At 49.4% G+C, this 13,342-nt stretch overlaps 1 protein-coding gene across 1 annotated transcript in view; it reads left to right on the top strand.

Moving 5' to 3' along the window:
• The first annotated feature begins 2,804 nt into the window (after positions 1 to 2,804).
• LOC120026769 (ephrin type-A receptor 7-like) overlaps positions 2,805 to 13,342 on the top strand; it is a 139,291-nt gene continuing 128,753 nt past the window's right edge. Inside the window, exons 1-2 of the mRNA XM_038971487.1 lie at positions 2,805 to 2,861; positions 5,124 to 5,796. Coding sequence (XP_038827415.1) covers positions 5,190 to 5,796 — 607 coding nt within the window. The 5' untranslated portion in view covers positions 2,805 to 2,861; positions 5,124 to 5,189. The remainder of the gene's footprint in view (positions 2,862 to 5,123; positions 5,797 to 13,342) is intronic.

Here is a 13,342-nt window from a genome sequence, read left to right on the forward strand (position 1 = left end):
GAACAGTGTTCTGTTAGTATCATCCTTCCATACAGCTGTCTCTCTTCCCTCATTCCATCCCTTTTGTCTTTACTTGTTAGCAATGTAGGGATATGAATTCAGTGTCAGCAAGGCCGAGTAACTCAATTTAATCGCAAATGAGTAAACGATGCACAAGTGCCTTTTCAGGATGACGAAGGAGAGGCACTTACTTGTTAGACGGAACAAGGACTCTCTCCAGTTCATTTGTGTGTTTAGTACTAAATGCCCTTCTGTTGAATGCCAGGGCTGCCTGGCTCGTCACTGCTGCTGCTGGAGGAAAGGACAATTCCCTTTCGCTTTGTACCTGAGACAAATAGGACTTCAACAAAGGACTCCCGTTGACGTCATAGACGCCAGTGCCCTCTTTCGGAAATGAACAGCGTAGAATAAAAAGTTAGGCTAACAGCTGTATGTTCCTTGCTTTGCTGCTTAGTCAAATTGCCGTCAAAGCGAGATTAGCAGTATTTTTTCCCCCGTTTCAAAGGATTGTTTTATACTACCTGTCATAAATCTTCTGATCAAATGACTTTGTACATCTGACATTGTGTCATAACTCTGCGTTGACTTTCATCATATCCTCTTTGAAGGACACTAGCCAGCCCCATTGAAACTGAATCAAAACCACAAAATTAAGATTCATGGCTTGACTCTGATATCCACATTGTCATAAACTAAATCATAGACAATTATTTTTTAAAGGATCCCCTGGAAATCTGTGTTTAGCTGTTGATATTGGTCACGGCCATTTCATTAGTCTCTCTCTCTCTCTCTTTCTTTCTCTTTCTCTCTCTCTCTCTCTCTTTCTCTTTCTCTTTCTCTCTCTCTCTCTCTCTGTCTCTGTCTCTCTCTGTGTGTCTCTCTGTCTCTGTGTGCCCATTAGCACGTCTATCTAGGGTGTGATTATTCTGATTAGTCGTTGTGTGATCAGAACACTGACTTTCCATACGCACTGCTGACTGGGCTTTCAGATCCCGTTGCCTTTATTATTGTCGCTCTCTCTCACACTCTGGCAACTGTCATTCTGATCCCTTTACTCTTTCTCTCTCGCTCCCTCCCCCTTTCTCTCTCTCTCTCTCCCTTTCTCTCTCTCTCTCCCCCGGTCTCTCTCTCTCTCCCCCTTTCTCTCTCTCTCTCTCTCCCCCTTTCTCTCTCTCTCTCTCTCTCTCTCCCCCTTTCTCTCTCTCTCTCTCTCTCCCCCTTTCTCTCTCTCTCTCTCCCCCTTTCTCTCTCTCTCTCTCCCCCTTTCTCTCTCTCTCTCTCCCCCTTTTTTCTCTCTCTCTCTCTCTCTCTCTCTCTCTCTCTCTCTCTCCCCCTTTCTCTCTCTCTCTCTCTCCCCCTTTCTCTCGCTCTCTCCCTTACTCTCTTCTCTAATACCGCTCTAAAATGCTGTGTGTTATCAGTGATAAACAGAGTCAGGCCCAGGGTGTGAAGGGGAGAACAATGCCAGTTTGGAAAAGAGTTCTCTCCAAGGATGTGGGGTCCAGGAAAATGTTCTGAGCACTGTCCAAGGTGCTGACGGGGCACATTATGCAAGCACCTCCGTCAAAGGCTGCTAAATATCAGTGGGTTTTTATGGAAGCGCTGCTGTCCAAGAGTCTGAAGAATCAGTGAAGACTTGCTATGGTTGCTATGTGTCGTCCGGTATTAATATTATAGATGCACTGTGCAAGGTTCTGTAGAATCAGAAAGAAACTGAAGTTGCTGTAGTCAGGCTGCCTAAATGTTGGATGGGTACTGGAGGGCTGTCCAAGGTCCTGAAAAGCAGTTCTGTATGTAGGTTGTCATGGCTGACAATGTGCTGTCCAAGGTCCTGAAGCTGCTGCAGCAACAGCTCTATTGCTGTTGCTGTCTAGTGTGCTGAACCACGGCTCTAGCTGTTTTGCTGTCCATGGTGCTGAAAGGAGTCTAGACCCCGGATACCCTTTTGTGTTCTTAATGCGCCGGCTTGTTTTCTAATAGCTGCTGTAGTTTAAAGTGATAGGATGAAAAACATGTTGTCCTACAAGCTTAATTCCTGAACAGATGCTATCAATGCACTTATGAAAATATATTTGTATCACTTTGGAAGTATTATGCCGCGATGGAACTTTTGGGATTAGCCAAATCCCCAAAATATATGTGGGCTGTTATTACTTTAAGTGCAGCTATTCAAGAGTGCCATCGCCTCGTTCTCATCTGTGTTTTAAAGTTATGTCCAAGAGTCAATCGCAACTACAGTGGCTATTGCCCTCTTCCTTATTTCATGGAGAGATGGTGGGCACTGGGCATCCTCTGGATTCGTACGAAGTCTGGGTTTTTGTAAACGCTCTATAATATGCACCGGTGATGTAATGCGCGTAATCGAGACTAGTGACGACGCTGAACTACTTTATTGAGGAAACATGTAGAAAATACATGTTTTCTTGTCACATACATATTGTCACAGATGACGTGTTGTTTAACAGGGTCAGCCATAGTAGTACGGCGCACCTGGAGCAAAATAGGATTAAGTGCCTTGGTCAAGGGCACGTGGGCAGATTTTTCACCTTGCCGGCTTCCTACGACTGTGATATGCGGTTGCTAATAGGAACGCCTCTGTAAGTCACTCTGGATAAGAGCGTCTGCTTACTGACTGAAACGCCCAATGTAATGAGACTGTGAGATGACGAGTGGTGTTAGATTCGGACTTGACAGCGTGGAACGACGTGCGTGCTGTTCTTCGACTGACCTAATGCTGTTCTCCCTCCTTTCTTTCCCCCCCTTCTCTCTGTCTCTTTCCCCCCTTTTCTCTTTCAGTGGTCCTGCTGAACTCTAAAGAAACTCAGGCAGAGCTCGGTTGGACGTCGTACCCCTCCAATGGAGTGAGTGTACCAGTCCGTTGTGTACTTTGAATATGCATTTTTTTACGTGTGTATTTCTGTGAGAGTGTGTGTGCATGTTTGAATGTATGTGCCCATGCATATGTGTATAGGTGTGTGTGTGTGTGTCAGTGTACATCTACACCCTTTGTGTCATGGAGTAGTCCAGCTTGCTTCTAACTGAGAACAGCCCCCCCCTCCCCTCAGTGGGCACAGTTCCAGGGAGCACGCTTCCCAAATGGACTGTTAGTGGACAGCTGGCCCCACCTCTCTGCCCCTCTGTGCTCCCCCTCCCTCCCCATCCATTCACTCTGCCTCTCTCTGTCCCTCCCTGAACAAAACAGAGCAGAGCTCATCACTACACGCGAATCAATGGCCTAATCCTGGACAGGACGTCCCTGCGCCCACCGTCCCGACACACACAGCCACATAAATTGTCCCTTCCGCTATCGATTTTGGCTTGTAAAAACCACACGCTAACTTATGAATGATGGATAATAGCCAGTGGCGGGAGGTTTTTAAGAACCGCTGAAGATGAAGTGGCTTTTGAAGTCACCGGCTACTCATTTATCTTCCACTCATAAGTTTTATCACTAAAATACAAGACTATGGAGGATTTATTATGCTCTTAATGAATCGATGGGGGCTTGTAAGAGGCCACATGCTAAGTTATGAAGCGGAGATTAATGAACTTGGTCCAGTTCATATGCCACAGCCAGACTGCTTCGGATGACGCGTACGTTTGAAAGTCATTCATACCCGTCTGTCACCAAAACCACAAGACGTAGGCTAAGATAAACTACCCAGCCCCATGTCGCTGCTATAACCACAGTATGATTTGATTTGATCATATAACGTATGCCATTTCGAAGATCCACAGTCATGCGTGCATGCATTTTACATATGGGTGGTCGCGGGAATCAAACCCACTATCCTAGCGTTTGCAAGCTCCGTGCTCTACCAACTGAGCTACAGAGGATCCACAAGTTGACCACGAGTCACAGCTAGAAAGCTAAATGTGTCCCGTGGATCTATACGGCACCACTGAAGCCAGCTACCCTTTTTTAGAATGAAAGCGTGTCCGAGTCATGTTGTGGCTGTGTCACCACGTGGACTTAGCAGCACCCGGGACCATACTGTGACCAGATGGGCAATTATAACCAGTAAACTGCTTCTTCAACTGGTTCTTCAATGTAAAAGGTCGATCGCCGTATCAATCCTGACCGTATCAATCCTGACCTAATACCTAAGTATTTCATCATCGCTCATATTTTCCCGACGGGCTGCGACGTGTTGCTGTGCGATGAAACGATGAGTCGTGCCTGGGATGGCGGGAGGCGTGCGTGGTGGGAGGAGCCTAGCGCTTCAGCACCACGTTCACCAAGCGTCTCCCCTCTTCTCCGTTATGATTTAAACGTCCAGACTGATCTCGGATCAGCGTTCCTACCCTCGAGGCGTCATGAGTATAGACCCTCGCCCCTAGTTAGGATGAATGGCCATAGACAGGATTTTGTCTGACTGTGTGATCTAACCAGGATTACCTCCTGGCTATTGTCATGTCAATTAAACGATACACAATACAGAATCACGGTAATAGATTTCAACATGTTAATTTGTTTGGCTAGCCAATGCAGTCCCGCTAGAGTACTTAGCAGAGCTTCTCCGCCGCTCGTTCAGCACGGACGGTGAGTCAATTTCACCTGCAGTCCAAAATGACGACGGCCATGTGGGCACGTCTCCCCTCCAATCTGTTCTTTATTTACCCAGTTAATTCTGGACGTGGCAGCCATTTGCATTTTCCCTCCCCGTAGTGTCAGTGGGCGGCTGTGAGCTGCTTTCCAGCTCTATAGTCTCTGTGGAGGCCCCCGCCACTGTAATTAGTCTCTCTGTGTGGAGATTGAGACACACACATACACACACACACTCTAGTGGCTCATTTACTCCTTCTCAATATCATATCATGTGTGGGTTTGTGTCTGCGGAGAAACATTAACACACACACACACACACTGTGAGGCTTGTTTACTCCTCACTAGGACCGAACCCTGGTACCAGACAAAAACCCACACATGATATTTACATGTCTGGGTTATAATGTCTTTCAGATGACCCTCACCAGCTCCCGGGTTTGTCTGTCCCTCTTCCCTTCTTCCCATACCTCTCTGTCACACCCACTATCCATTACTCTCGCGCTCTCTTTCTGCCTCCCCCCCCCTTTATCTCTCTCTCCCTCTCTCATACCTCCTTTCCTCCCCATCTCCCCAGTGGGAGGAGATCAGTGGCGTGGATGAGAAGTACAAGCCCATCAGGACCTACCAGGTGTGTAACGTGATGGAGCCGGCGTTGCAGAACAACTGGCTGCAGACGGGCTGGGTGGCGCGGCGCGGCGGCCAGCGCATCTTCGTGGAGCTGCAGTTCACGCTGCGCGACTGCAACAGCATCCCGGGCGTGGCGGGCACCTGCAAGGAGACCTTCAACCTGCTCTACGTGGAGTCGGACAAAGACCTGGGCCAGGTGACCCGCGAGGAGCGCTACACCAAGATCGACACCATCGCCGCCGACGAGAGCTTCACGCAGGGCGACCTGGGCGAGAGGAAGATGAAGCTCAACACGGAGGTGCGGGAGATCGGACACCTGAACCGGAAAGGGTTCCACTTGGCGTTCCAGGACGTGGGGGCGTGCGTGGCCTTGGTGGCGGTGCGGGTGTACTACAAGCGATGCCTGGCCACGGTGCAGAACCTGGCTGTGTTCTCCGATACGGTTGCCGAGGCGGCGTTCGCCACCCTGGTGGAAGTCAGGGGCGCCTGCGTCAACAATTCCGAGGTGGACACGGACAGCCCTCCCAGGATGCACTGCAGCGCCGAGGGGGAGTGGCTGGTGCCCATCGGGAAGTGCAGCTGTTCAGCGGGTTACGAGGAGGGCCACAGCAGCTGTGAAGGTAAGAAATAAGAGGGGGATGGAAGGATTTATGTCAAGTGAGTGAGGGAACGAGAGGAGGAAGGAGAGGCTGGAAACAAATGAATGGCAGGGGACAATGTTGTTGCCTAGTTAAATAAGATATTGAAGTAAGTAATCACTAGAAATGTTCCGTTTTTGACCTCAAGCAGTTCTGTCTGGCTGTTTGAGATATTCCATCAACAACATGTAATCATGTTTGAGGGCAGACAACAGTCTTACATTGTGAAGGGAAGTGGGTGAAACGGTGTTATGAGTAGGATGAGTCAGGCACATGTCCTCAGGTATTCATTGTATTCAACAAGACGGCATTTGTAATATTGATGACTGTAGCGAATTGCTTTGAGAATGTGGCACATGGGCAGTTCACGGCCAACTAACACACACACACACACACACACACACACACACACACACACACACACGCCCTCGGGCCAGTGTAAAGGCAGTGGGTGATGTTAGCGCTCTGACGCAGGAGTAGACATGCTGGTTCATCCTCACACCCAGTGGCTCAGACGGCCATAGCAGAGAGAGTGACTGGTGTCTGCCGTCAACTTTCACATCCCATCTTGTGTCTTTGTGCAAATAGCCAACAGAGAGAGACATAGAGAGACATAGAGAGAGACACAGAGAGAGACACAGAGAGAGAGACACAGAGAGAGAGACACAGAGAGAGAGACACAGAGAGAGAGACACAGAGAGAGAGACAGAGAGAGAGAGACAGAGAGAGAGAGACAGAGAGAGAGAGACAGAGAGAGAGAGACAGAGAGAGAGAGACACACAGAGACACACAGAGACACACAGAGACCCACAGAGACCCACAGAGACCTACAGAGACCCACAGACAGAGACCTACAGACAGAGACAGAGACACACAGAGAGAGACAGAGACACACAGAGAGAGACAGAGACACACAGAGAGAGACAGAGACACACAGAGAGAGACACACAGAGAGAGACACACAGAGACACAGAGACAGAGAGAGAGAGACACAGAGACAGAGAGAGAGAGACACAGAGACAGAGAGAGAGAGACACAGAGACAGAGAGACACACAGAGAGACACACAGAGAGACACACAGAGAGACACACAGAGAGAGAGACACAGAGAGAGAGACACAGAGAGAGAGACACAGAGAGAGAGACACAGAGAGAGAGACACAGAGAGAGAGACACAGAGAGAGAGACACAGAGACAGAGACTGACAGAGACTGACAGAGAGAGAACAAATTGCACTTTATGGCAGCGAGGTGTGGGGTCCACTTGCAAAACAAGATTTCATCAAATGGGACAAACACCCCATTTAAACCCTGCATGCAAAGTTCTGTAAGATTCTCCTACATATCCAGAGGAAAACTACAAACAATGCATGCAGGGCAGAATTAGGCCAATATCCACTAATAATAAAAACTCAAAAAAGAGCAATTAAGTTTTGGAAACATCTAAAATACAGTGACCCCCTCTCATATCATTACCAAGCCCTGCAATGCCAAGAGCTGAGCAAAGAAAAGAGTCCCCTCATCCAGCTGGTCCTGGGGCTGAGTTCACAAACCTGTTCTACTAACACACTGAAGCCTCAGGACCAGAACATCCAATCAATCAGAATAAACCAAATTACAACACAGTCAAAACAAAACTACATTGCTTATTGGGAAACACAAGCACAATCACAAAGCAAAATGCAGTGCTCTGGCCCTAAATCGACAATACACCGTGGCTAAATATTTGACCATGGTTACTGATCAAAACCTTAGAAAAACCTTGACAAAGTACAGGCTCAGTGAGCACAGCCTTGCCATTGAGAAGGGTAGACACAGGAAAACCTGGCTCCCTGTAGGGGAAAGGCTGTGCAACCACTGCACAACAGCAGAACCTGAGACGGAGCTGCATTTTCTGACAAAATGTCAAAAATATAAAACAAAAAGAGTGTCATTTTCCCAAATTTGAAACCCTTATTCAAGGTTTCAAAGACCTCTCTGATGAGAGTAGGCTACCCGTCCTGTTGGGGGAGGACGCAGAGAGCTGTGGGTTGGCAGCGCACTACGTTGCTACCTGCCATAAGTTGAGGGACAGTGTCTGACAGACCAATCAACCTGCACATGTACTCTACTGTATGCTTATTGTTATTGTTGAATGTGTTGGTTATTTTGACCCTTGGTTATTGTTGTTACTGTTGTCCCGTTGACAATTTTGATTCTCATTTGTATTTATTTTTATATTGTAAATATCCAAAATAAGCTTTGGCAATATGTACATTGTTACGTCATGCCAATAAAGCGAATTGAATTTAATTGAGAGAGAGACTGACAGAGAGAGAGAGACTGACAGAGAGAGAGAGACTGACAGAGAGAGAGAGACTGGCAGAGAGAGAGAGAGACTGGCAGAGAGAGAGAGAGACTGGCAGAGAGAGAGAGAGACTGACAGAGAGAGAGAGAGACTGACAGAGAGAGAGAGAGACTGACAGAGAGAGAGAGAGACTGACAGAGAGAGAGAGAGACTGACAGAGAGACTGACAGAGAGAGAGAGAGACTGACAGAGAGAGAGAGAGACTGACAGAGAGAGAGAGAGACTGACAGAGAGAGAGAGACTGACAGAGAGAGAGAGAGACTGACAGAGAGAGAGAGACTGACAGAGAGAGAGAGACTGACAGAGAGAGAGAGACTGACAGAGAGAGAGACTGACAGAGAGGGAGACTGACTGAGAGACGGAGACTGACTGAGAGAGAGGGAGACTGACTGAGAGAGAGGGAGACTGACTGAGAGAGAGGGAGACTGACTGAGAGAGAGGGAGACTGACTGAGAGAGAGGGAGACTGACTGAGAGAGAGGGAGACTGACTGAGAGAGAGGGAGACTGACTGAGAGAGAGGGAGACTGACTGAGAGAGAGGGAGACAGAGAGACTCAGAGACTGAGAGAGACAGAGACTCAGAGACTCAGAGAGACAGAGACTCAGAGAGACAGAGAGTGAGATAGACAGAGACTGACAGAGACAGAGACTGAGAGTGACAGAGAGAGAGAGACTCAGAGACTCAGAGAGAGAGAGAGACTCAGAGACTCAGAGACTGAGAGAGACAGAGACTGACTGAGAGAGACAGAGACTGACTGAGAGAGAGGGAGACTGACTGAGAGAGAGGGAGACTGACTGAGAGAGAGGGAGACTGACTGAGAGAGAGGGAGACAGAGAGACTCAGAGACTGAGAGAGACTCAGAGACTCAGAGACTGAGAGAGACAGAGACTGAGAGAGACAGAGACTCAGAGACTGAGAGAGACAGAGACTGAGAGAGACAGAGACTGAGAGAGACAGAGACTGAGAGAGACAGAGACTGAGAGAGAGGGAGACAGAGAGACTCAGAGACTCAGAGACTGAGAGAGACAGAGACTGAGAGAGACAGAGACTGAGAGAGACTGAGAGAGAGAGAGAGACTGAGAGAGAGAGAGACTGAGGGGGGAGAGAGCGTGAAAGAGGGGGGAGAGAAAAAATACGGAGGACAAAGTGTTACTGGTTTACTGAGAAGAGTCCCTCAAGGCTGACTGGCTTGGATTTTCCTGGTAGAATATATGAGTGCTTGTGACTGTGTGGACTTAATGCCTGTTCCAAGAATGGTGTATTATTTGTGGGTGTGGGTGTTTTACAGGGAGTTGTGTGTTAAGGGAATGGGAGAGGGAGTCACAGAGAGCAGGTAGAGCAAGAGAACATGACTGGGAGGGATAGAGTGAGTAGTAGGGGAGGAGAGAGGCTAGCAGTTCAGACAGACAGAGGCAGAAAGAGAGAGAGAGACATAGAGGCTAGCAGTTCAGACAGACAGAGACAGAGGCTAGCAGTTCAGACAGACAGAGAGAGAGGCTAGCAGTTCAGACAGACAGAGACAGAGGCTAGCAGTTCAGACAGACAGAGAGAGAGGCTAGCAGTTCAGACAGACAGAGAGAGAGGCTAGCAGTTCAGACAGACAGAGAGAGAGGCTAGCAGTTCAGACAGACAGAGAGAGAGGCTAGCAGTTCAGACCGACAGAGACAGAGGCTAGCAGTTCAGACAGACAGAGAGAGAGGCTAGCAGTTCAGACAGAGAGAGAGGCTAGCAGTTCAGACAGAGGGAGAGGCTAGCAGTTCAGACAGACAGACAGAGAGAGAGGCTAGCAGTTCAGACAGACAGAGACAGAGAGAGGCTAGCAGTTCAGATAGACAGACAGAGAGAGAGGCTAGCAGTTCAGACAGACAGACAGAGAGAGAGGCTAGCAGTTCAGACAGACAGACAGAGAGAGAGAGAACAGCATAGTGGTAGAGCGAGAGCTGTATCCTCGTTGGGACTGTAGCGGGCGATTGGCCTTGTCAGTCCCCATCAGCGGCAGCCCCGGTGGAGTACTGCTCTATTCAGTGTTAATGGCGTGAATATGCAGAGACAGCACTCCCCCACCACTCCCACGGGCCCCCCCAGCAGCAGCACTATCGATCAGCCGTAATGCTCCACTAAACTGAGGAATTAGGCTGGGAATCAACACGCACTGGCATACACAGACACACAGCAGCCTCTTCTCCTGTTTATTTTGTGTGTTGGGGGGGGGGGGGGGGGTTCTAGATATAGACATTCTATATGAGAGAGTGGGCTTCTGTACAATACTTTTTTTACTTTACTACTGTGTTTAAAATCAAAACAGTTTTGGCAGTGTGTTCTGAGTACTTGCTCATGTGTCCTGTGTCTCTTGTTTACATGTGTGAGTAATTGCGTGTCCTGGTGTGTTTGAGCCACTCAGTACAGCGCTGAACAGGTACTGAACGGGTTTGAAGAGAGAGACCTTGTTCTGTGGGGTCTAGCAGAGTGCTGATACACTGGCTAGAACGGCCCATCGGTGTGTGTGTGTGTGTGTGTGTGTGTGTGTGTGTGTGTGTGTGTGTGTGTGTGTGTGTGTGTGTGTGTGTGTGTGTGTGTGTGTGTGTGTGTGTGCGCATGGGGTACAGAAAGAGAGAGGGGGTTTAGGGAGTTTCGTGTGTGTGAGAGGGAAGGACTTATGAGGACATGACACACGTAACTACATACACACTCACACACACACACACACACACACACACACCTTGTTTCCTTCGTCTGTGTTGGGTGATGTAGAGCTGGTCTCCAGGGAAGCCGTCTGTCTAAGCTTCCAGCCTACGGTAGACCCTCCCTCGCCCCCTACAGTCTACCTCGGCACGCAAGTGTGTGTGCGCTAGCATTCTTGTGTGTGTTAGCGTGTGTGTGCGCTAGCATGCCTGTGTGTGTGCTGGTGTGTTTGTGTGCTCTTGTGTGTGTTAGCGTGTGTGTGCGCTAGCATGCCTGTGTGTGTGCTGGTGTGTTTGTGCTCTTGTGTGTGTTAGTGTGTGTGTGTGTGTGTGTGTGTGTTAGCGTGTGTGTGCGCTAGCATGCCTGTGTGTGTGCTGGTGTGTTTGTGTGCTCTTGTGTGTGTTAGCGTGTGTGTGCGCTAGCATGCCTGTGTGTGTGCTGGTGTGTTTGTGCTCTTGTGTGTGTTAGTGTGTGTGTGTGTGTGTGTGTGTTAGCGTGTGTGTGCGCTAGCATGCCTGTGTGTGTGCTGGTGTGTTTGTGTGCTCTTGTGTGTGTTAGCGTGTGTGTGCGCTAGCATGCCTGTGTGTGTGCTGGTGTGTGTGTGCTCTTGTGTGTGTGTGTGTGTGTGTGTGTGTGTGTGTGTTAGCGTGTGTGTGCGCTAGCATGCCTGTGTGTGTGCTGGTGTGTTTGTGTGCTCTTGTGTGTGTTAGCGTGTGTGTGCGCTAGCATGCCTGTGTGTGTGCTGGTGTGTGTGTGCTCTTGTGGTTTTCCTGTTTTAATCGAGGCAAGGTGCTGTAACTGACTTGGATATAATTACAGAGACGGCGCCTGAAGCGGGTCCTCTTGTCGCAATCTCTTTGCCCCCGTACTCTGTTCTACAGCTTGAGGCCTGTTTACTTACACAATTTCTCACTCCCCAGAGTACTCCCTAAGAGTTCACACTTCATATCTAGTGTACTGCCGACTTCCTCCCCACCTCCTTCATCTTCCCCCTTGGGTTTCTCTCTCTCCTCTTCCCTGTCTCGTTTCTCGCAGTCCCTCTCTCACATCCCATCTTTCCACTCCGCTGGTCCCACTCTCTCTTCACTCTTAGCCCCAACCTCGTTCCTCCTCCGCTCTCCCTCGTTCCTCCTCCTCTCTCCCTCCCGCTCCCTCGTTCCTCTGCTGGGTCCGTGTTGCAGGGTGAGACCGGGTGAGTCAGGTTAACGGGCGTAGATTTTGGGAGGCCAAGAGACACCATTGTGGGCTAGCGCCGGTGAGTGGCCGTATGTTTGTTAGCGCCGCCCCTCTGTCGCTCTCCCTCCTACGTGTCCCCTCTGTCGCTCTCCCTCCTACGTGTCCTCTCTGTCGCTCTCCCTCCTACGTGTCCTCTCTGTCGCTTTCCCTCCTACGTGTCCTCTCTGTCGCTCTCCCTCCTACGTGTCCTCTCTGTACCTCTCTCGCTCTCTTGGGCACTTTCTCTGCTCTCCCTCCACCTATTTCTCTGTCTTTCTCTCGCTTTTTTCCCCCTAAGCCCCTCGCACTTTTCTCTCTCTCTCTGGGCCTCCACTGGCACGATGCCACCCTTTCCCATCTGTTGGAAGTCAGAAAGCGGGTGGAGCCTCCCTCCCTCCCACTAATGTTCACTGTCTCTGCGCTCCGTTTCATTAATTCACACACTGCCGGGAGGAAGACAAACCCTGCGCTTTTTAGTCCAGCATCTGATGTATTTAATTAGCCGGGCCATGAAGACGGCCCGCCGGTAACACGGGCACGGACGAGGGCCTTGAAATGGCTTGGCAGGTGGCACAGAATAAAATAGAGTTGGAACAGACCCGACCCGAGGTTTCACCTTCAGCCCTCCTTCACCCGGGAGGAAGAAGAGGGAGAGGAAGGGAGTGAAGAAAGGAACACGGAAGGGGATATGAAGAAGATGGAGGGAGGGAAACAAAGGGGCTAGGAACCAGGGAAGTAGATAATATAGAGGAGGGAGGGGGGAGAGATGGAAGGTAACGATGGAAGAGCGGGAAATGCCTTTTTTGTTCTTCCGCCCAACAGGTGTTACCACTGCAGAAAGGGGTAGTTGACTCCAGCGCTTCCCACGGTCGTGTCACGTTGGCTGGACGTCCTTTGGGTGGTGGACCATTCTTGATACTCGCGGGGAAAAATGTGGAGCGTTGAAAAACCCAGCAGCGTTGCAGTTCTTGACACAAACCGGTGCGCCTGGCGCCGACTACCATGGCCTGTTCAAAGGCCACATACATCTTTTGTCTTGCCCGTTCTCCCTCTGAATGGCACACATACACAATCCATGTCTCAAATGTCCCGAGGCTTAAAAATCCTTCTTTAACCTGTCACCTCCCCTTCATCTACACTGATTGAAGTGGGTTTAACAAGTGACATCAATAAGAAATCATAGTTTTACCTGGTCAGTCTGTCATGGAAAGAGCAGGTGTTCCCATCAATCAATCAAATGTATTTATATAGCCCTTCGTACATCAGCTGATGTCACAAAGTGCTG

The sequence above is a fragment of the Salvelinus namaycush genome, chromosome 32 (assembly GCF_016432855.1).
Source record: "Salvelinus namaycush isolate Seneca chromosome 32, SaNama_1.0, whole genome shotgun sequence".
NCBI classification, from domain to species: Eukaryota; Metazoa; Chordata; class Actinopteri; order Salmoniformes; family Salmonidae; genus Salvelinus; species Salvelinus namaycush.